Source organism: Amphiura filiformis, chromosome 4, assembly GCF_039555335.1.
Source record: "Amphiura filiformis chromosome 4, Afil_fr2py, whole genome shotgun sequence".
Lineage (NCBI taxonomy): Eukaryota > Metazoa > Echinodermata > Ophiuroidea > Amphilepidida > Amphiuridae > Amphiura > Amphiura filiformis.
This window is the reverse complement of record NC_092631.1, coordinates 71,448,302-71,471,494: the sequence shown is the minus strand read 5'-3', so window position 1 is coordinate 71,471,494 and position 23,193 is coordinate 71,448,302. Positions and strand designations below refer to the sequence as shown.

The 23,193-nt window shown below is 35.9% G+C and overlaps 1 protein-coding gene across 1 annotated transcript in view; it reads right to left on the bottom strand.

Moving 5' to 3' along the window:
* Positions 1–22,664, bottom strand: part of LOC140150354 (ATP-binding cassette sub-family C member 9-like) — a 33,044-nt gene extending 10,380 nt beyond the window's left edge. Inside the window, exons 1-22 of the mRNA XM_072172363.1 lie at positions 22,083–22,664; positions 20,709–20,939; positions 15,754–15,942; positions 13,880–14,035; positions 12,125–12,259; positions 11,627–11,789; positions 10,983–11,023; positions 10,324–10,449; positions 10,166–10,192; positions 9,405–9,524; positions 8,811–8,889; positions 7,094–7,199; positions 6,515–6,613; positions 5,160–5,325; positions 4,181–4,318; positions 3,650–3,890; positions 2,952–3,151; positions 2,359–2,522; positions 1,955–2,024; positions 1,467–1,624; positions 828–920; positions 163–265 (exon numbers count right to left, since the gene is read on the bottom strand). Of these exons, the coding sequence (XP_072028464.1) occupies positions 163–265; positions 828–920; positions 1,467–1,624; positions 1,955–2,024; positions 2,359–2,522; positions 2,952–3,151; positions 3,650–3,890; positions 4,181–4,318; positions 5,160–5,325; positions 6,515–6,613; positions 7,094–7,199; positions 8,811–8,889; positions 9,405–9,524; positions 10,166–10,192; positions 10,324–10,449; positions 10,983–11,023; positions 11,627–11,789; positions 12,125–12,259; positions 13,880–14,035; positions 15,754–15,942; positions 20,709–20,939; positions 22,083–22,664 (3,387 nt within the window). The remainder of the gene's footprint in view (positions 1–162; positions 266–827; positions 921–1,466; positions 1,625–1,954; positions 2,025–2,358; positions 2,523–2,951; positions 3,152–3,649; positions 3,891–4,180; positions 4,319–5,159; positions 5,326–6,514; positions 6,614–7,093; positions 7,200–8,810; positions 8,890–9,404; positions 9,525–10,165; positions 10,193–10,323; positions 10,450–10,982; positions 11,024–11,626; positions 11,790–12,124; positions 12,260–13,879; positions 14,036–15,753; positions 15,943–20,708; positions 20,940–22,082) is intronic.
* Positions 22,665–23,193: the final 529 nt, after the last annotated feature.

The window sequence follows — 23,193 nt, the reverse complement described above, 5'->3', positions numbered from 1 at the left end:
CTTGACATCGGATTTCTTGGAATGCATTACCCAATTGATAACGTTTTTTCCCATAATAAGTGACCCACAATGAATATATATGCAAATTATGGTTAATTGTGACTCAAAAATTGATAAATCTGCAGCAGGCTACTTTGTCTTTGAGAACAAAATGAAACATACCAATCTTACACCTAACCAACGATTCATAGTCTGTAGATAAAGAAATACAGTATTGTTGACGTCCACACGATCCATTATGCTGTTGTAAAATCGCCTTTGACATCTGAAATCGACATGAAATGAAAACAAGTTATTAACACAAGACACGACTCACTACTGATATTATCAAGAAAAAGAATTTTATTTTTCTTCCTGCTCTCCTCCTTCTCTTTTCTGAGCAGTCGAATGAAAGGAATGTGTACGGTATGATTTTGAGTGATCCATGGGAATGTAAACATTGAATATAACTGGTCTATAAGTAGTCTGAGAAATTACGTTATACCTGAGAAGGTATAACGTGTAGCCAATATGACTATTATAGACGAATCCAACGAGCCAAGTCATGGTCAGGATTTGGTCGGCCATATTTGGTTCCCCGCATGCACCAAACAGATGTTGTGAGTGGCCAATTGGGTGGATTAAACCCGCTTAAAATTCGATGTTAGATTCTTTTGTGTTGTAAACTGTCATCATTATTTTAACACGGGTGATAGAATACGGTTTAAAATACCCGTCAAGGCCGCATCATTTCACATTTTAGGTGAGATAGTTGGGTCCCCGTCGCGACTATGGCTGCCATTGAGGAGTAGGAATGCGTGAAATTGGATTCGTCTATACGCACTCACCTGTAAGCTCTGATAGTTTGTAATCCTCCCAGAGTTTCAGAAAAGTGTGAAAACACAGGACTCTTTGTTACACTGTCTAAACGTTGTAACTCTCTATAATACATAGTAAGGAGAAAATTGAGATAAAATAACCGGCAACAAATTATTAGACCCATATCCCAGAAATTCGAAGGTCGTTATTTTATAATGTCGGTGGTCACGTGACGTATATCTATAAATACGTATTTATAAATACGCACTTGGCCCATTGGCACGACATACCAAGACCAGCAAGCGTTTTGAGCATTGCGCACACCAACATGTATACCTATAAACATACACAAGTTCGAAAAATATTTCGATCGCATGAATAAAAAGACGGGATATGTCGGCTTATTTAAAATGTTTTTGTTACATATACAGCACAAAAGCCTTTAGTTTATATCTATATAAAGGTATATTATATTAGTTCATTTAAGTACATTATACTCGTGCAAACATCAGAATTTGGAAAAATAATGAGGGCGTCCTCCTCAGCAAATGTCAAAATATTTACGGAGCTTATAGTTATCTTAGTACAAATAAAACTCAAAGCAGGGGTTTTATTATCAATTCAACATGTTCAAAAAGAGTATGCAGTAAATTATGTAACTACCATACCTTGATGACGCTATATATATCCATTGTAAATAGTAGCATAAGATGACAATAGGAATGATAACCAGCAGAAAATACGGTGATATGACGACATTGACAACGGCAGCTGATAGACATGCCATCGTGTTAAAAAAGACACAATTTAGAGTATCGAACAGTTTCTGTGAAGAAATAATCAAATTTGCGATCATTAATATTAATCGATTCTGCATCCCCTTCAAGAGATGAAATTCAAATGTTTTCTCCCACTTGGTGTGTATTGAAGCAGTCATTTGAAAGATCAACCAAAATTCAACTTCATTATAACCAAACTTAATTACTGGTATTAATGTGCAAATTTCGCTCCACGTGTAATTTGTTTTAGGTCAACCAATTTAATCCTAAACATCCGGGCAAGTAACAGCCGGGCTACAATTTGCTGCAGTCCCTTGCAGCAATGTACCCCCAAAAAGTAACAGACCCCAAATAATAAATATTAGTAAAAGACTTACAGAATCTATAACCTCAGTATCTGCGGAAAAGCGATTGAGGATTCTCCCAAGCGGTGTGATGTCGAAAAACCTGTAAGAATATGAACACTACATTAGTAAATGCTTGTGCACAAAAAATCCAAATACTTTGAAAATTTGCTTGATTTATTGTTAATGAGTTATATACGTTTTACAATTAAGTGTTATAGTTTCAGCCCTCTTTACAACATAACTCAAGAACCACAAGACCTATAAACGTATATAAGCTCATATATGTGACATTGGAATTCTTCTACACGCTCGCAATGAAATGAGCAATGCAATTTTTGCCAAAGCTCACTACCATTCTCAAGATGCTGTGAACTACCAAAATGCAACAGTTTAAAATAATGTTGAATATACCGTACAAACTTATCCGTACCTACCTCATTGGCGATTGCATTATTTGGCGAAACATTTTAAAGTGTATAATACGTGTAGCGTGGATTGCTCCGATAACAACAGACACTAATGCGATGAAGTCGGATACAATTGCGGAAAAAACACAAGCTTGCATATATCCCGAAGTAATACCCCACAGGATCTGTAGCTGTGGACTTTAAAATTAGATATTGCGTAAAACATTTTAAGTTTTCGTTAGAAAATGGGTGGATGGCACTTATAATAATAATGGAGTTTCAGATTGGGATTATTATATTTCTTTCCTCAAAAAATGAAAGAAAAAAGTGCCCCTCTGACCAAAAATGAAAGAAAAATCTGGAGGGCAAAGGAAAAAGAAAAGGGGCAAGGTGCCCCTTTTCCACCAAATTTCACCCCAATCATGGGCCAAAATAGTGTAAAATACAAATATTTTGTGCGCTGCGCTCGCACATTGCAAAGCCTTTGCTAACTTGAATAATAAATTCATATCAGTTTAATGAACATATCTTCACCTACGGAATGTAACGTAAACGTTATATAAATCCAGCCTTATGCCGTTAACAAAATGAAACAGTGCCTGTAATATTATGTTACTTACATTTGAAAGACCTGCGTCAGCCCATGAAACGAGCCAAAAATTGGCACCAATTACAAAGGCCGGGTAACAGATAAAAAACAATGTGAAGATAACCAAGTTTGTCCATCCAAAGGAGGAGAAGTAATACCAATAAACCTTATAGGAAACGGTACCACGCTCTATTTCTTCTTCGTCAAGCAGACGAGCTTCGTCATTTGTATCTGGAGGTGAATAGGAAAAATTATGAAATTTCAGATAACAGATGATAAAATTTCAAATAACTGATGACCATAATGGGTACCTTTTTGTTCATCGCAGTAAACGAATCAAAATACGACGCGTTCTTTGTACCAACAAATACATTAAGGAAGTTGTCGCAGACGGCAGCCAAAAATCCAAAAAAACATAATCGTTATCGTAACGGAACGTTTACAACGCACGCAAAAAACGTCGGATTCCAGCAAACACAAAACGTTTTTAACACGTTTTTTAAAGGTTATATTTTGGATTTTTGGTTTGGTAAAAATGTTTTAATAACATTAAATGTCGGGTATTATAAAGGTCAAGAAAGCGTTTTAAAACGTTTTGTATGAAACACAATACAAAAATATCTTTTAAATGTTTTCAAAATGTTATGCAAAATATTTTTTGCAAACATTTTTTGCCAAATATTTTGTCAACACTTAAATAATATGTTAGAATATTTATCAAAAACTAACCTGCAAACGTCAATGATAAATCCGTCGATTTTGATAACTGCCCATGTTTTATCAGTCTAGCCTGGTTTTCAAGCAATCTCCTCTCACTCTCTGTGTCAGTCGACAGGGCATCCTCATGAGTACTAGATTCAGAATCAGAACGATCGGTCTGACGAACATAGCTAAAGATGTCGGGATTGTGTTTCTCCATGTCTTGAAGACGACCTTGAAATGTTATCAAGCCGTTTTTTAAGACCAATATCTGGTTAATAATAACGGGAAATTGTCAACAAAAGGAAGGACACGGTGATATCAAGCAAAATGGGAAGTTAACAAATGAAATGCAAGAGGTAAAGTCTGTTGAGTCGATATGTCGATGACACGTATCAGTCTCTTATCCCATACCAATAATCATGATGATAAGTATTTACCCACAGACTCTAGACTAAAACAACAAGTATGATCATTATGCTTGTGCATGTGCATATAGGCCGTGATACTAAGTGTGACGCGAAAAAACAAAAAGTGAGGAAACCGTCATAAGATTCTAACCTGGTCTGCATGTGGCACAAATCGTATCTGATGAGTTACCAAGATAACGGTGGTATTTCTTTGGACTAGCAAGCGCATTATAGCATTTTCGAATAAATGAGCACCCACGTGTGCATCCAAAGAAGACAACGGATCATCCTGAAACACAAACGAGAAAATAAACATAGAAAATATCAGTACATGCACTGTGTGACACACATTTCGGAAACAGTGTTTCCGAACCATGAATACGTGCAGGTCTTTGCATACACATTACATTACATTAAAGATGAAGGTGTGGAATTAATACTCTTGGCATCAATTCTACAGTGATAATTGTGATTAGTAGCACCTGGCCCAATCGCTATCTGTAGAGGTAGGCCAAAGTACAGTAAGCCAAAGAATTACGGTACCAGTTGTGTTCACCCCTGTATATCCCAAATAAAGACCAATATGTTCAAATTAATACAAACAGCCAATACCTGTACTCTGTAGCTCTGATTTAAGACATTACTTGTTGACATTGGTTGAGAATGAAAGAAACGGTGATCTAAAACGGGATCTAAAACCTAATGAAGAAACGACATCAAAAGTTGCACTTTTGTAGTAATCAATAAAAGCACGACGCGTTTTAACGTGCTAATCAATGGAAGCACTGTGCTAGTTCTCTTGTTCGCGAACGCTTTCTGTACAAATCAACAGGGCATGCAATGGAGCAAACTGCAACTTTTAAATTGGCATCTTCTTGGGTTTTTATTCCTTGAACAATTTCAACGAATGAATTAAACTTAAATTCGAGCTAAAAATGCGGCTATTGGCTGCTGGTTCCAATTATGAAATATCTGTCATGGTTGGGATATACACTGGTGAACATAACTGGTACCTTAATTTTTTGGTTTAAACTGTATTTATTATCACAATTAGCATAGAGTAAATCATTTTTCAACTTTGGCTCCTCTTTTTCGTTTTGAAATGTAGCATGACAATAATGTATACATACCAAGATAACAATATCCTTAGACGAGTATACAGCTCTGGCAACACTGATCCTTTGTTTCTGTCCACCACTCAGATTGATCCCCTTTTCACCAATTTCTGTCATATCTCTACCAGGAAGGATCTCTATATCAGGAAGCAATGCACAGGCCTCCAGGACACTCTCATACCTTTGTATTCAAATAATAAATTGTAATTAGGCAAAAATTAACAGTTTGTACCACATGTTAATTGTCTATTTGAAAAATCAACACACCCCACCCACACATAATAGAATAAAATAAAAATTAATCTGGTAACTTTGGGTTTTGGAGTATCTTTTATACAGCAAACATAACAGCCTTATCATAGTTTATGGTGTGATTAAATGGACACGCGTACGTTTTAATAAGACAATTGAGATATTGCGATGTTTCATGCGCCTAGTTGCGCTGTCCATAGTCTGGCAGGATTATGCTCCTTCGTCACGAGACAGACGTTTGTGCTGGCCACATGAGGACGGCAAACACGATGATCTGGGACTTTTTTGTCATTATGGTTTTTTTATTAGAGAGAAAAAAAACAACAAAAAAACAAACAAACGATGGTCTGGGACGTGATTGGTTTAGGGTTAAAACTATGTGTGTCCGTACACTACGAATCAGTCGTAAAGTCGGCCCGGTCAATTTTGCTTTATTTCGTGTTTAGAAAATCTATATCATAAGCTAATCATAAGGTATATCATTTGACTTCAAACGATATCCAGAAGCGGGGTTATGGTTTGTTGAACTCTGTTCCGTCAACAAAATTGTACCTTTTTTCGGTTCTACATGTGTTCGGTTCTACAAGTCAACGAGGTTCAGGAATGTCCTCTCATTGTTAATTGTTGGTTATACATAACTAAACAAAATACAATGCTTTGTAACACACCACTTGAACAGGATCTAGCCAAAGCAAACAAACAAAGACTAGCGCTATTTAAGGATTCTATATAAATAGGCAGAAGACTATTATCCTCTTCAGCAATAGGATTATTTATTGGTTTAAACGGTGTTTGACTCGCGCTATCAAATGAGAAACATGTCGCAACAAATTGAGGTACCTGTGGATTTGCCGACTGGCTCATTCGTAGTGTACGGCCACAATTGGTTTATGCTTTGTCGTCTTCACTATAATTTGCATAAAATAATTATAACCTTATAGCATCAGTCTGTAAGAATCAAACTTCAATTTTTACGATCCTGGTGAATATATTATTTGCAATATCACGAAACGACACTGAAAATAATCATTGCAACGGGCCAGTGATCCAACGAATAATGTTCCTGCAACGTTTTCATTTTTGTTTCGAAATGAACATATACAAGAGGAAAATGTTACCTTTCTTGATCATAGGGCTGTCCAAAAAGAATATTGTCCCTCAGAGATTCGTTAATAAGCCAGGGCGTCTGACTTGCTAATGCCACAGTATGATATCCACTGCCAAGAAAACAGTACATAAATCAAATAGTGTAAATTTGTTATTGAGGTATATTTGTGGGAAAACTTGAGTGTTGGTAAACCTGTGTTCAGACATTTCAAAGTGTTTTGTACTCGATACCTACGTGTGTAGCTATATCAACCATCACATCAAATTGAAACGTACCCATTTTTATACAGAGGTTTAAAACAAATTACTGTGAGAAAAAATTTAATATTTATGTAAGCATATCTTTTCAAATGAAGAACATTACCCAATTCGTAGAATCGATGACGAATATTGATATGAAATAATAATAAAAAAAAGATTTTATGTTTCGATTAATGTACCTCAACACAAATTGAAGTGAAGATCGAAAACTGGGAATATATTTGTTTTAATTTTAAATACTCCCAACAAATTATATAACATCGGAAACATATTTTATTCATAAATCTATGTTCTATAAGTCATATTAAATACTTGAAAGTACATTTTACCTATGGAATTGCACACTTCCCTGTAACGTCGTCATTTCACCTAACATGGCTGATATCAGTGAAGATTTGCCGCTTCCTACTTCACCAATTACCATGGTTAACTTTCCTATAATGATAACAACAGTAACAAACAACAACAACAATAACACCAACCATAATACTACTACTACTACTAATAAAAAATAAAGATAATAATGATATATAACACTAATAATAATCTTACTATAATTTGCCTTATGTTGCGTGTATGTATGCGTGTATGTATGTGTGTATGTGGGTAAAAAGCTCCGTCAGTTTTGATCCGAGCCTCGCCAAATTCGCACGGGGGATGCAGACAAATACGGGGAGTGTCGTAAGCTACCTTCGGTCGAAATCGGAGCTCGAAGGTCAAAGGTCAAATTTTAAACTTGGTCCGATTGGGCTGTAATTCATACGGGAGATCAAGGAAAATACGGGGAGTGTCCTAAGCTACCTTCGGTCGAAATCGGAGGTCGAAGGTCAAAGGTCAAATTTTAAACTTGGTCCGATTGGGCTGTAATTCATACGGGAGATCAAGGAAAATACGGGAGTGTCCTAAGCTACCTTCGGTCGAAATCGGAGGTCGAAGGTCAAAGGTCAAATTTTAAACTTGGTCCGATTGGGCTGTAATTCATACGGGAGATCAAGGAAAATATGGGGAGTGTCCTACCCTACCTTCGGTCGAAATCGGAGGTCGAAGGTCAAAGGTCAAATTTTAAACTTGGTCTGATTGGGCTGTAATTCATACGGGAGATCAAGGAAAATACGGGGAGTGTCCTAAGCTACCTTCGGTCGAAATCGGAGGTCGAAAATCGGCGAAAATGTGATTTTTTTAAATCCAAAATCCACAGTATGGTATTGCACCCTGAATGTCCTCTCTGTTAATCTATAAATAGCTCTGATCATATGCACTGATCATGCTGATACATGTATAGGCCTTGCACAATATACCAACTCTAGCTATAAAGCCAATGTCTTCCACTGTGGGTTTTATATTAACCCATTAAATGAAGGAAGAAAGAAAGTGTAGTCAGTAAAACAATAAAAATATATAAATTAATTGATTTAATTAATTACCGGTAAATAAGTGATGTCATCTGAGGTCAAATGTCATCCTAAAGGTCATCCAGGGTCAAAGGGCATAAGGGGTCAACGGGGTGAAACAGTACCCTATCAGCTGGATTGGGCTTAAACTTGGTAAAATAAATCTGAGGAATCAGGCTATGGTAAATAAAAGTCTCCAGGATTAGACTATACCACTTTATGCTGGTGATTGCATTATATTAACCCTTTAACTCTTTAATGAATGAATGAATGAATGAATGAATGAATGAATGAATGAATTAATTGTCATCCGAGGTCAAAGGACATCAAACAGGTCAAAGGTCATGTGGGTCCGGCTATGTTGCTGTTATGCATATGGGCATATTGAGCTTAATAATCATTTACGCATACAGGTATTACCTCTAGTAATAATAATAATAATAATAATAATAATAATAATAATAATAATAATAACACTAATAATAATAATAATAATAATAATAATAATAATAACATTAATAATAATAATAATAATAATAATAATAATAATAATAATAATAATAAAAAAAAAAATAATAATAAAATAATAATGATAAATAGGAAGGACAGGGGGAAAATAATAATCCATTATAAATATGATCAAAGATTACATTACCTCGAGGAATTTCGATATTAACATCTGAAATTATTGGAATGGAGCTGTCTGGATTCCATGTAAATGAACCATATTGAACCTGTAATCAAAATAATATATAGAAGAATTGACTTATGACGTCACATGTTCAGAACGCCCTCTTTTGTTTCACACAAGACAAGATAATACCGCAATGGCATGACAGACAACTTAAAATCTTACAACACTTTTCCTGTTTTAATGTTGTGATAGTTGCACCTGTAAGCAAGCTTGGTAACAGTTTTGGTATTACGACCAGGCCTGAGAGCGTGTCTTTGAAAAAATATCTGTTTTTAGCTTTAAAAATCTGAAATTATTTAAACCATGCATACTTCTGTACACAACAAGTGTAGAAAAATATCTAAAAGTTGAAAAAAATATCTGAAAACAGATAAATATCTGGTCTCTCACACCCCTGATTACGACGTATTTGCTTTGAAGTTAATGCAAAATAATGAACTTCTTTAAATGAAATATTCCAGACATGACGCATCATCCTCTTAATAGCGGATAACATTATTCTCTCGTGTTTCAGAAATAATGATTTTGATTTATTATTTACATGTTTATATGTACCTTTATTGCGACATCATCTGGCAAATCACGTGGCACATCGGATGCATTGAAACTTGACTGAAATGCTCCATACGATGTTGAGAATTGTTTGCGATTTATCAATGTTGTTTCTGTAGCTTCCTACAATATACATTGTATAATATCAAAAATAATCTTGCGATATAACGTACTATGATTATACACAACAAACGCAATCACGGCGTACCATGCTGAATTCAACAGTCTTTTATCATGTTTATTATATCGTCATTTTTATGTCCAATATAATATTGTCTTCACAAGAGTGATTTCAAATTTTCCATTTGTCCGCATCAGTAGGCCATTTTAGGGTGTTCTAGCTGAGCAAATCATGATCACTGAACAGGACTTTAATAGCAAGTGAATGAATATGATAGGAAATCATTAGTTGCACTTCAAATATGATAAGATGGCATATGACCCAGTTCCGTTTTTACCTTAATTGTCAATAATTGTCAATAATGTCAATAATTTTGTTTCAGAAAAGAACATGTTCAAGTTGTGACAACATTCACTAAACCTACCACACATTTTCCAAAAGTTTTGTATACCATTCGATCTTTGTTTCCCCTGGGGACCCGTGTACTTTGGTTAGATTTAAATCTACGATTGGTGCGGTGGATCCGAAACAAAGAATTTGGCGTGTGTGCTCAAGTTATCATATGCCCCGATAATTTTGGTCTCATGGATGCCCCCAATATACAATATTTAAAATCTTCCAGAGCTTATGGCATGTTACTTACATCTCCTGCTTTTATAGACTTTGCTTTCTGGTTGTCTTTTCAACACCATTTGGCTGTTTCTTATCATCAGTTTGGTGTTTGTCGTTGAAATTAGACTCATTCAATTCGGGTGAATTTAGAAACTTGTGTATCCTCTTTGTACTAATCACTCCGTTTACGGTGAGGAATGTATGGATGGGAAATAAGAATATTGGTGCCTGGAAGATGTTGAAAAGAGCCAGTGCTGGTAAGGCGACGTCTGGTTTGAGTATAAGACCAGTGAGAGCAGTGTATGTTCCGTATGCCTGGAAACGAAACAATGCAATAAAACTAAAACAAAAGTATACTGCTGCTGCTAGCTGCTGCTACTGTTGCAGCGTTGCTGGCTACCACTACTTCTATTAGACCTATTCATATAACAAGAACTCCAACAACATAATAATAACTAAATCTGTTTAAAACCTAAGAAGAATACCGTAAGCTTCGTGGCTTTAAATTCACACTTGGAATTTAGACTACTAATGATAAATATTTCCACTTGCATGAATTACAAGGGTACGTAGCTCAAGATCAGAAACTACCGTATAATTCCATCTACAAGCATAATATACCTACAAGCAAGCGAGGGTGTTTTTGGACGAAAGAGATGAAAGGCAGACACCCTCTATAAAAACATTATTTGACTAACTATATTACTGGTACAGGCGGCTGTGCGAACATGTGATATTATAAGACCAACCTATTGTAATGTTTTGTGGAGGGTGTCTGTTAAGAGGCATATATGCTTGTAGATGGAATTTTACGGTATTTCATGTAATGATGATTTAATATGACTTACAATCATCGTAACAAATAGCGGTGAGGAATCAGTCAGGATAGCTGAAATTGAAGCACAGAACATTAACACGTATTAATAAGATCGCATCAAGCCTCACGATTGACGGCAAGTGCTTGCCATACTGTTACCATAAACAAAAGGAAGGCCAACACTTGGTTTCAAAACGAAATGACAAGAAAATGGATTTCCATCCCTCCTTAATATTTGAACCTTCGAAACAATTACATATTTCTATTTCGCATTTTTCTCAAAAAATTACTACACACTGGTAACAAAAGTTATGTATATTACAGGGACAAGGAATCCAATTACTTCACTGAAATGTCAGTGATGCAAGACAAGTGGTTCATTATATATGTTAAGAAATGCGGTACATTCTAGCAGTACCTCTTTTCTTATCATAAATAACGTACCGCTTGTCTTGAGCCACTGAAATTCCAGTGTAGTAACAGGATTTCTTGCCCCTATAATATACATAACTTTTGTTACCAGTGTGTTAATCAAAGGCTGTAAGCGTAGTTCTTCTATTGGAGCCGTACTTGATTCGGACAATCAAACAAGCGAGAATATAACTACATTCTTTTCACACATATTATTTCAAAACCCAAAATATAGTGTTGCTCCCATCTATTCGTTATGTTTACCTGAAGCATTGAAGAATGATTTGATCTTACGCAATGCATTAACTTCCAGTTCTCGCACTTTGTTGATAGATGTGAAGAAAATGTCTTGCCATCCTAAGAGTTTGATAAGTTTCATTCCTTGAAGAACTTCATTGCAACTTTTCAAACGCTGGTCTCCTAAATTCTGTATTAAATTAAGTTATATTTTGTTAGTATCATTTTTTATGATCAATAAATGTCGTTCAAACATTGCGCCAGTCTATGATTTGATTGCTCCTTGCCTCTTTATTTCTACTTCAATCAATTTCAGACCATTTGTTTTATTTTTCAAATGTTGATTTTCTTACTACAACTTCAACATATATAAATGATAACAATGCTCAATTGTCGCACCAGAATTTTGAAACTAATTACTTTTTAATCTTCGAACTTGCACTTCAGTGTAAAATATTTAGTTCTTCTTTTACTGTGGTTTTTACACACTCGGAAAAGTGTTGTACGCTTGTCACTTATACTCACCAATGCTGCTTTTTCATGTTCGCTCATATAACGAGCACTTACAAAATGAGATGAAATAGTTATGATAAAAACACTAGCCCCTAATGTCGATGAAAACCCCATCTTAAAATACAACGCAACCAGAGTTATGATAACCTGGAAAGAAGCAAATCAGTAATACATGTATTTTATATTAATACAATTAATTGACACTTTGTTATTATAATAGTTGATTACCAATACGGTAACGTGTACAAGCATGAGTATAAAGAAATAGAATTAATGAAGAAAGAAAGAAAGAAAGAAAGAAAGAAAGAAAGAAAGAAAGAAAGAAAGAAAGAAAGAAAGAAAGAAAGAAAGAAAGAAAGAAAGAAAGAAAGAAAGAAAGAAAGAATTGAAAGAAAGAAAGAAAGAATTGAACCCTACTGGTAGCGCTGTGTTGTAGCTATTGGGGATGAACTAGTTAGTATCATATATCAAAAAGTATAAAAGCTATGATTTTAGTACTTTCTCTATGTTTCAATTACTTATTCTTTTCCAAATATCTGAATCTTCAACCCGGTACAAGCTTTAATAACTCGCCGTGTTATTCCAATGCACATTTTACTTCACCGGGCAGCCATTTTTTGATCGTATTTTGAAGATTGGTGTCATAAAACCGTCATAGGTACAAATTTAGTACTTTCTGTCAATCAATTATGGCTTATTCTCTACATGTCAATCTTTAAATAATATGCATAGTCCTTATAATAACGGTGGTCCGCCTTGATTAGTAAATGACAGCAAACAGCTGCAAACCAGTGAAAAATATCCCAAAACTCGGTCAGTGGAGCTCCGCTCGTACATGTCAATAGAGTCATTATCGATTGGATTAGTCGTCCGTAGCGGACAATTCGGTCGCTTATTGGATCAATTTTATCAGGTGGTAATAAATTTGCATTGGACAATAGATTACTATATAATGGTTTAGTACTGCATATATCGGTTTAATCTTCAATAAGCGGGTTTATGGCTGGAAAGGTCACGGTGAATTCGCCGTGGACGTAAGTGCACTTTGAAGTGTATAAAAGTCAAATTTTATGGGAATGTGGTATGTACAACACATGGTGTAGTCTGGGATGTTGTGAAAATCCTCTTTGCCCAACCCCGCACACATACATAATATGATAATATCCATCAACATAACAGAAAGGGCAAATTACCTGTATAGGAAAAGCCAATAAACCATTGATACTTTGAAACGCATGATATATGTTAGTGGCATCCGTTGACATGTGATTGGTAATCTGGCCGATCGTCATTTCACCGCCACTTGTAGCGTAACTAGAGAGTCGTAGAGATTTCTCGAAAACGATTGTCTGGGGGAAAAGTTTACTACCATTAGAAGTAACTAAAGGTATTTTTGATTGTTGCCCTCTAAATGTTCGCATAATGCCATATCGTCACTGGGCGGGAAAAACCTCATGTACTTTTTGCCCTTGAACATGGATGAAGCAAACCATTAAACATAAAGTCTACACCTACAAGGTTTTATCCATTTCAAGGGCCAAAAGTTAATGAGGTATTTCCTGCATGGACTTTTGGCACTTGAACATGGATGAAGCAACCAAAAGTACATATGAAGTTATTCCCGCCAAGTGACGATATTATACACCTGTGGCATTGAAAGCTTTTGATAAGTCTAAAAATATTCATGTCACTTTATTTGCAGCGGTTTACTAATTGCCATGTACGTTTAATGATTTGGTGACATTTCTTGTGTTACAAGTATCTTACCTGAATTGCGGACCTGATGTGTACACCTTCTATGTTGACCCAGTATTCATATGTTTGATTGCATATTGACTGTAATACGGTAGCAATGAACATGACACCAACTAGAAAAAATCCATTTGTAAACAACATCTCCATTGATATAAACCCAGGCGTTGTCTAATTAAACATTCAAGTAAACAAAGTATGTGAATTAAAGAAAGCAAAAAAATATATAAATAAATAAATAAACAACAATATTCATGAAAGTCATAAGGAACAACAGCAGCAGCATAAACAGCAAACAATAACATCATTATCAATCATTACATTACTATCATCATCATCACCAGCATCCTGATCATCATTATTAACATCATGCTCGACATCATCTCTCCATTTTAAAAGAAAAATGAAATATACAGCCTGTCTCAAAAAAATTGTGCAAGTGGAAACCGCCATCTGTGGCAATCAGAAAATATTGGTGTGACATGATGCTTACATCAACTTCATGGGAGCAGACCTAGCTTTCAAATACCTTTTGTTTCATTCATATTGGTTTCGGCAATCCAGAGATCTGCTTCACTGAACACAAATGTATGTAAACCCATTTGTGCCACTTTTTAGAAAATTGACTAGAACGTTATATATCCAAATACCTGTACAGCACAGGTTAATAAAAGAACATTCATCAAAGGATTAGAAATGATTATGTAACAATTGTACAGTATAAATGTATTGAAGACGAGGGCAGCAAGATGCGTTGCTACAGGTGACGGTCACGGAAGGGGGCTCTGAGTGACCCAAGTACACGAACAATAATGTTAAAGACCAAACTGTAAAATGGATTTCAAGCAATGTCGGATTCAGCTGCTGCACAATGTGCTTATGATTTGATGAAAACCATCAATGGATTTTAAATGTTTAGTGTAAAATTCCAAACGTATAATTATGCATTACGCACAATTATGTGCAATATTTCGTTGACATGATTTTAATTTCACAAAAGAGTGTGCAGTATTTGTCTGTCTTTTAACATGTCTTGAGTGACTAAGAGAACAGTATTTACCATGACAAAATCAATGACATGTAAATTTTTTTAAACCTTACAGCAGAATGTGAAATACTTATTATTTTGTCTTTTAATCTGTTTGAAGTGGAAAAAGAGAATAATTATACCTGTATCATGGTAAAACAGTAAAAACAATTTTGTATTGTTGTATAATCGATGCATTCTTTTGATTTCACGAAGGAACTCTTGATTAACTTGATGCTATCGTTGATTTACATGTATAGCCCTCTTCCCTAGTAAAAGTGGCACAATTGTGATTTAACCCTTTTTTACCCTTCTAACTAAACGTATCTCGAGATTAAAACAAGCAAATTGAACAGAACAAACGGCAGTCGAGAGCTAAGGCTCCGTCCTTGACGTTGATGTAAGCATCATGTCACATTAGTATTCCCTAATTGCCAAAGAGGGCGCTCTTTACTTGCACAATTTTTTTTGAGACAGGCTGTATTCTGTCGGTCGGACATCCGGGCTATCTCTAGTCTCGGGCCCAAACTGCATGTGGCTCACGGTTTGTTATGAACAACAGAAACCGAATGTGAAGGAGGCTACATAGCGATGTTGCTGGAGTGGCATTCAATTTCGGAAAAAACAACACTCGACCATGGAATTTAATTTTAAGTTTGTCAGTATATAAACGGTAAATCAAGTAAGTTTCTTCCACTCTGAAGACTTAGAAACGGTTGTGTGATTCCACTGACTATTTGCGGTTGAAATTTACATAACACCAATGACAGAAATCATCAACAAAAATCGAATCAGGGACTTGTTTTCACTCGAACATCATCAACCGAAAGTGACGTGACACGGACCGACAGAATATACTTACGTTTTCGTTAGCAGGAGTATCAACAGTATTGCTGACGTAAACAATTATGGGACCCAAAGCAAGTGGTCCAACAAAACCAAAAAGATCTGCCATTATCTTCATAACCAATGATTCTACCATTCCAGTACCATGAACAGTGAAGTATACACGCCACAAAGAGGGGAGCTGACTGTTCGTTGAAGCTCTCTCCTGCAAGTAAAAGTACATTATAAGAAGGTTTAATTTAAACTGATGTATCGTACATGGGGCTTTACTAGGAACAGCAGCTAGATTAGGGATCCTCTCCAAATTGTCCCTTTGAAATCAAAGGGCCCCTTTGAATTCCCTTTATGACCAGCCCCTTTGAAATTTAATGACGCTCCCAATCTTTACCCGTTAAAATTTAAAAACCGCCCCGTTAAGGGTAGACGAGGTATTGTTGGTCGAAGCAACCTAAAAATCGATTTTCATTATCTAGATCAATATATTATTGAAAATTTACACCTTGATGTTTTGCAAAAGTTCATTCTACAAATCGTATACTTTGCAAACTTGCTTAATTTATTGTTGTTAATGAGTTATGTACGTTTTACAAAAGTGTTGTTGTTTCAGCCCTCTTTACAACGTAACTCAAGAACCGCAGCACCTCAGTAAAGTATATCTGTGATATTTTAATTCTTCTACACGCTCGCTATGAATTGAGCAATACAGTTTTTGCCAAAACTCACTACCATTCGTAAGATGCTGTGAACTACCAAATCACAACAGTTTAAAATAATTAATAACCTTAAGACTCCCCGTTATCCCCTTTGAATTGTTGACCTAAAAGGTTAACAATTCTCCCCCAGCATGACGTTGATTGCTGATGTGGGAATTAAGTTCATCCATTGCATTTTAATGATCTCCCCTTTGCGTCCCCTTTAAAGTAGTCAAACTCCCCTTTAAGCGCCCGTTAACCTGATATCCAGAGTATTTGACCCTAAAGGTTAGCAATTATGAATTAATGAGTTCCCTGTTACCACATCTGGGGATATTGACCTAGAAGTTTAACAATATCACAAGAATTTGATTATGGGTTGAATCACACTGCAATCCATATGTTAAGGTTGAGTTTACTAATAGCGAAACATTAAGTGTTTATCTATAGTTTAGATCTTATTTTGTTATGTGTGCCGAAAATATAACAAATTGAAGTATTAGGTATTGTAGTAAAAAGGTTATGTGAACGTCTGCTAAATATTCCCGGGCATGTCAGCAGGACCTGCCCCACTGTTTGAACGATAGTAAGGGGTGGTGCAATAATTATGTGTACCCCTGGGGTGAATTCTCAAAATGGTCTGCCAAAAATCGCTTGCCCCCCTTTGGCCGTGCCAAAAATCTTTGCCCCCCCTTTCGACGTGCCAAAAACCTTTGCCCCCCCTTTTAACGTGCCAAAAAATCTTTGCCCCCCCTTACACATGCAAGATTTTGGGGAACCCGAATTTAAAACCTGAAATTGTCTTATCATACAATCCGAGCGCAGCGAGCAGGAAATTTTGCATATTTAAACGTGTTCCTAACGTTTTCCTACGCCTTTTTAGGGCGTAATATAGAAACGGTACCCAAAATATCTGTGCCAAAATTGCTTGCCCCCCTTTCGACCTGCCAAAAATCGCTTGACCCCCCTTTTGACCTGCCAAAAAATCTTTGCCCCCCCTATAATTCACCACCAGGGGGTACACATAATTATTGCACCACCCCTAACAAGACAATCATTTGCCAAATCGTGATACGCGCCTGATATAGGTGGTTGTTTTGGGACCCTGTTTCACTAGCCCCATGGAAATCTAAAAAGCGGAGACATAAAACAGGAATCTCAAAGTAGCCATTCCCTATAATATAGGCCTACTCGTACGTATACATCGTACACATCATAACATGTTGTGTTTTAGAATCCCCTTTTTCCAAACTGACAATGGCGCATCAAGAAGTTCAAAGTTGTAGTTCAATTAGTTATCAAGGTATTTTTTATGTTTTTGTTATAATAGGTTAGAAAGCTAAGCCTAGCGGCTGGAAACAACCCAACATTGTCCCTGTTTATAAAAAGGGGGACCGCTCAAATGTCGCTAATTACAGGGCCATCGCTCTGACTAGTATTGTCTGTAAAATGCTTGGCTTTAAGCAGCCTGGTTTATCATGCTGTACACTATTACTTGATAAAACAAATGAACTCTTGGAATTAATGGACAGTAAATCTACTCAAGTAGACCTCATTTCTCTAGACTACAGGTATATCACATAAAATTCTGTTTTCTAAACTTGAAAAAACTTATGGTATCAGAGGTAAGCTGCTTGCCTGGATCAGTTCCTTTGTCTTGGGTCGTGTTCAGGGGATTACTTTTAGAGGGCAGAATGCTGATTGGGTCTCGGTCCTTTCTGGCATTCCGCAGGGCTCTGTTCTTGGCCCCTGCTCTTCACCATTTATGCCAATGATCTAGGCCAGCACTTGACCTCTGGTATCGGGCAATTTGCCGATGATACATTTCTTCTTTATCGTGCAATTTACAATGCTAATGATGTAAGGGATTTACAAATGAATTATATGAATACAAAACCCACCCAAGTCCATACTTTGGCCAAATTGAGTTAAGCATGGGAAATTGTTGCTATACATAGGCCTGTCATATGTATGAAAGAACAACTTAAATTCATCCTCTGTGTCTATTGAGCATGTGAAAAATAGCATGTATGAAAGAACCACCAAAGTCCATGAGCTGAGTCTTGTAATACATTGATTGAAATCCAGTATGTATAAAAGTCCACTTGTAACACATTCATTACTGGAGAGTGACTTTTGAAAAAAAATGGGTTTAATCAAGGAAAGTGTGTGTTTATATTACATGGCAGAATGCTTATCAACATTATACATACCTGTGTGCTTTATTTTGTATTATCTTACTAGTGGTAATCTCATTCCAACATTATTGTCTTTGTATATGATTCAAAAGCCACCCAAGTCCAGCATTTAAAATGAACCCCACGAAGTACTTGAAATGCTAATCGTTATACTTAAGGGTAGACGAGATATTGTTGGTCGAAGCAACCTAAAATCGATTTTCATTATCTAGATCAATATATTATTGAAAATTAACACCTTGATGTTTTGCAAAAGTTCATTCTACAAATCGTATACTTTGCAAACTTGCTTAATTTATTGTTGTTAATGAGTTATGTACGTTTTACAAAAGTGTTGTTGTTTCAGCCCTCTTTACAACGTAACTCAAGAACCGCAGCACCTATAAAAGTATATCTGTGATATTTTAATTCTTCTACACACTCGCTATGAATTGAGCTATGCAGTTTTTGCCAAAGCTCACTACCAAATCACAACAGTTTAAAATAATTAATAACCTTAATACAGTTTAACCTACTCATTTGCACGTAAAACTTACCATATTGACCAGGTAAATCTAACTGAAGGAATTAAAATGATACACAGGTTTTTTCTCAAAATCACTTCCCATGGACTTGGGTAGGTTTTGAATTCATGTATTCAAATGGATCTTGACAAGCTTTCAGTATGGTCGTCTCGTAATTCACTTTGCAATTGAATCATACCAAATGTAAATTTATATCTATCACTCGTAAACGTACTTCATATCCATCAGTGTACAGTATTAACAACATCAATCTTGATCAGGTAAATAATCGTCCCCTCTTGGGTGTCATCATCTCAGATAAGCTTAATTGGGATGCTCATGTTAAGGATGTTATAGCAAGAAGCAACAAACTTCTTGGTTTTATTCGCCATGTGGCCGGGGAATCTCCCCCAGAAGTTCTCCTACAATTATATCGGACCATGGTCTTGCCCATCCTCGATTATTGCTCCCCTGTCTGGATGCCCCACACAAAGCGTCTTAAAAATGCTCTTGTACGCGTTCAAAAGACAGCCACCAGAGCTATTCTCCATCAGAAGCGTCGCGAGGAGGAGTACAATGTTCGTTTGGAGCGTCTTGACCTCAGTTATTTGTCCCAAAGACGCGAATACATGTCCATTGCGCTTGTATCCAAATGCCTCCTCAATGTTGACTGCTGCAATGCTATGCCTGCTTTAATTAAATCCGTCCGAATAGTAGGCATCCTGATCACCATCTCAAAGCCAAAATTGATGCCTTTCTTTATCACTCCATCCAACGCTTCCCTAAAACATGGTCTGACCTCCACCCGTCACATCACTGATATTTATTTGTGCAATATCTTTAACTGCTTCAAATCCCACTTGAGAGACTACTTTCAGTCCATTCAAGAAATTTAATCCTTGGTGCCATCTGTGTTTTGTCGTGGTGATAGGGAGGGGCATTATCTCATTATGTTGTGGTGTGTTTTATCCTGCTTGGCTAAGTGCAATATAGTGTGTCTCTTGTATCTTGGGGCTTCATGCTTTTTAAAAATGTTTGTACTTTTAATGTGTTAATAATCTTTGTAATTTTTATGTGTATTTATAGTGCAATATATACTTTGTTTATTTTCATGACCAGCTTCCAAGGGTGGGGTCCACTCATCTCTTAGATGTCAGTGCTTAATTTGCCACTTTTGTTGGGCCCTGACAGCCCTTGCTTGCTAATCTAATTTTGCTGTATATTTTTGTTGAAATGCCTAATGAAATATAAATAAACGTAGGGGTCGGTTATAGAGCAGTAAAAAGGTGATGTTTCAGATTCCTTTAGACTCCAGCTTAATGATGCAGGATGATCTCCTGAGCATTTTGACACCTTTTTTTAAAATTGAAATTGGCAAAACAAATGAGTAGGTGCCGGCCAAAAAACTTATTCGGACAGGGGGGTCTGTGGGGGTTTTGCATCAAAAATATTATTCTATGCCTTATTCTATTGATATTGGTGTTGTGTTATATGTTATTGGTGCCAAAGAATCTATTTTGTAATGTTGCACATGATACCATAATGCTTGTATAAATCTGATTAGTTTATTAAACTTACCTTCTCTTGTTCATATGCTTGCATGAATGACTGATGGATCCTTTTCGTTCTGTGCTCTATTGGTAATACACCCAAGTCATCAATGGTAACGACACGTTTATAACCGAATATTGGAAGCCAATTTAACCACCAATATGTCAATTTTGATAATGTGTTCACAAAATCAGATCTGTAATACATATCGTCTGCACAGTCTTCACGATCCCCATGCATTGTCTGTTGCCAACATTTCTGTGGGTCAAAAACACATTATTGTTGTCATCTTTTATTTATTTAAATGTAAGTACTTTAGTTCATAAATTTACCATTAAAATAGATTGATTATTAAAATAGAATCATTATATTGATAACACATGAGTATGATCAGAGACGTTATCTGCGAAAGACATTAGAACTTGCTTTAATCAATATACCACAAACCAGCCGTAAAGTCAGCCCCGGTCAATTTTGTTTTATTTAGAAAATATATATCATAAGCTTTACAATGGAATATTATTTGACTTCAAACGATATCCAGAAGCGGGGTTATGGTTTGTTGATCTTTGCTCCTTCAAAAAAAAAAGATACCTTATTTCGGTTCTACATGTGTCTCTTTTTCCACATTACTGGTTATAAATATCAAACAGTCATAATTGGCGGTCATTTCAATCATTCCCAAGTTAACGAGGTTCAGGAATGTCGTCTCATTCTTAATTGTTATTGTTAGTTATACATACCTAAACTAAAATAAAATGCTTTGTAACCCACCAAATGAACAGCATTTAGCCAAAGCTAGAGCTATTGAAGAATTCTATAGACATAGGTAGAAGCTTATTATCCTCTTCAACTATAGGATTATTGATTGGTTTAAAAGGTGTGTGACTGGTACTACCAAAATGAGTCTAATTAATTTTATGGGTCTGGTTTTACGTTAGTATTGTTTGCGATTGTTGATGAGGATTGTGGTTGCATATATGTGTGCTTAAAGCCATAATGTACGATCTTATAATATGAAATTGGTTAATTTTTTTCAAACCTGATTTTTTGCATATTTGTAATGTTTACACATGTCCCAACTTGCACCTAAATCGAATCGGCCAAATTCGTTGTCTTTGTAGGTCAACAGAGCAAAGTTCGACATATTATCATAATTTAAAAATTATGATGATATGTCCTCCCATAGAACTGCATGTTAAATGGCCAAAATAACCAGTGAGGTTTCTTTCACTTTAGCTTGTTATTTCAACTTGAAATGGACAGCAACTCTTCCCGGCAGTTATTACTAATATTATTTCAACATTTTGAATAAAGAATAACAAAATTAAAATTTGACGGAAATCGTACATTAAGGCCTTAATTAAACAAAAAAAGAGCTTTAATATTATATAGGCCTACCTGTATTACCAATCCATTTAGAAGAAAAAGAATTCCATAAATGACTATCATTGCCGTCGTGAAATAAGATCTGGCCAGGTCTGATAGTGGCGCATCCAACTCTTGCAGACTCAGCAAGCGTAGCGTCTGCATCGATAAGGAACATATCCAATATACACTTATTCCCATTAGCAATGACTTCAGTCGGTACATTTCTGCTAATTGCAGACAATAGTATGTCCCAAGTGTTACCAGTATTGCAAAACATTGTGTTAAATACAAATGTGGTTTGGTTGATTCATTGTTATCAAATGTTGAATCCGTTATTATACCTTCTGCAAGTGAGCCCAACAGAAGTATTAGCAATCCAACAAGAAGCAACCATCGGCAAGTATGAGCTGGAAACTTCGTAACACACAAAGGTTGTGATACCTTTAAGCATACACCGATTAGCAGGATCACAAAGAATACAATGGTGCTTACAAATTGTAAGATGAGATCCAATGCATCAACTCGGCATGTATTTCCTAAAGTTAGGTCGTCTTCTCCTGATGATTTATTTAGGCCACAGAACCAGACGTGGAGATCACCAAAACTACCCATGTTGACAAACCAACTATAATAGTACAAATGGTATGGTATACCAATAATGCAAACCACTGAGCGAATAATGAGAGTAAATGGCTCTGATACAATGGCTCTGATTAAGAGGATCAAATTTTACAAATAATTCAAATTTCTATTTGATATATTGTTTGCACGTGAAATATTCAAACCAATTATCAGATCGCATTAAGGCGCGTTTTCTCTGTTGTTATAGATGCTGGTATATCTTAATTATTTATATTATCAAGTTTACCGTCGGACATCCTTGGAGCAGTGTTGTGAATACATACTTGCAAAGAAAACAAGACAAAAAAAAAAAACAGGAAAAGATGTCAAAATCCAAATTATGTTTTTAATCTCTTTTTAAGTAACACACAAGATTTCATGTCTCTACAACTTTCCGTTCAAGAGAAATGTTTCAAAGATCAGTAGTACCGAAATATAGAATGAAGCACATTTCGACATTTCCGATAATGTGCGAAAGTATGTACAAAAGTCGGGACAGGTATCAAGTTGAGCACACCTT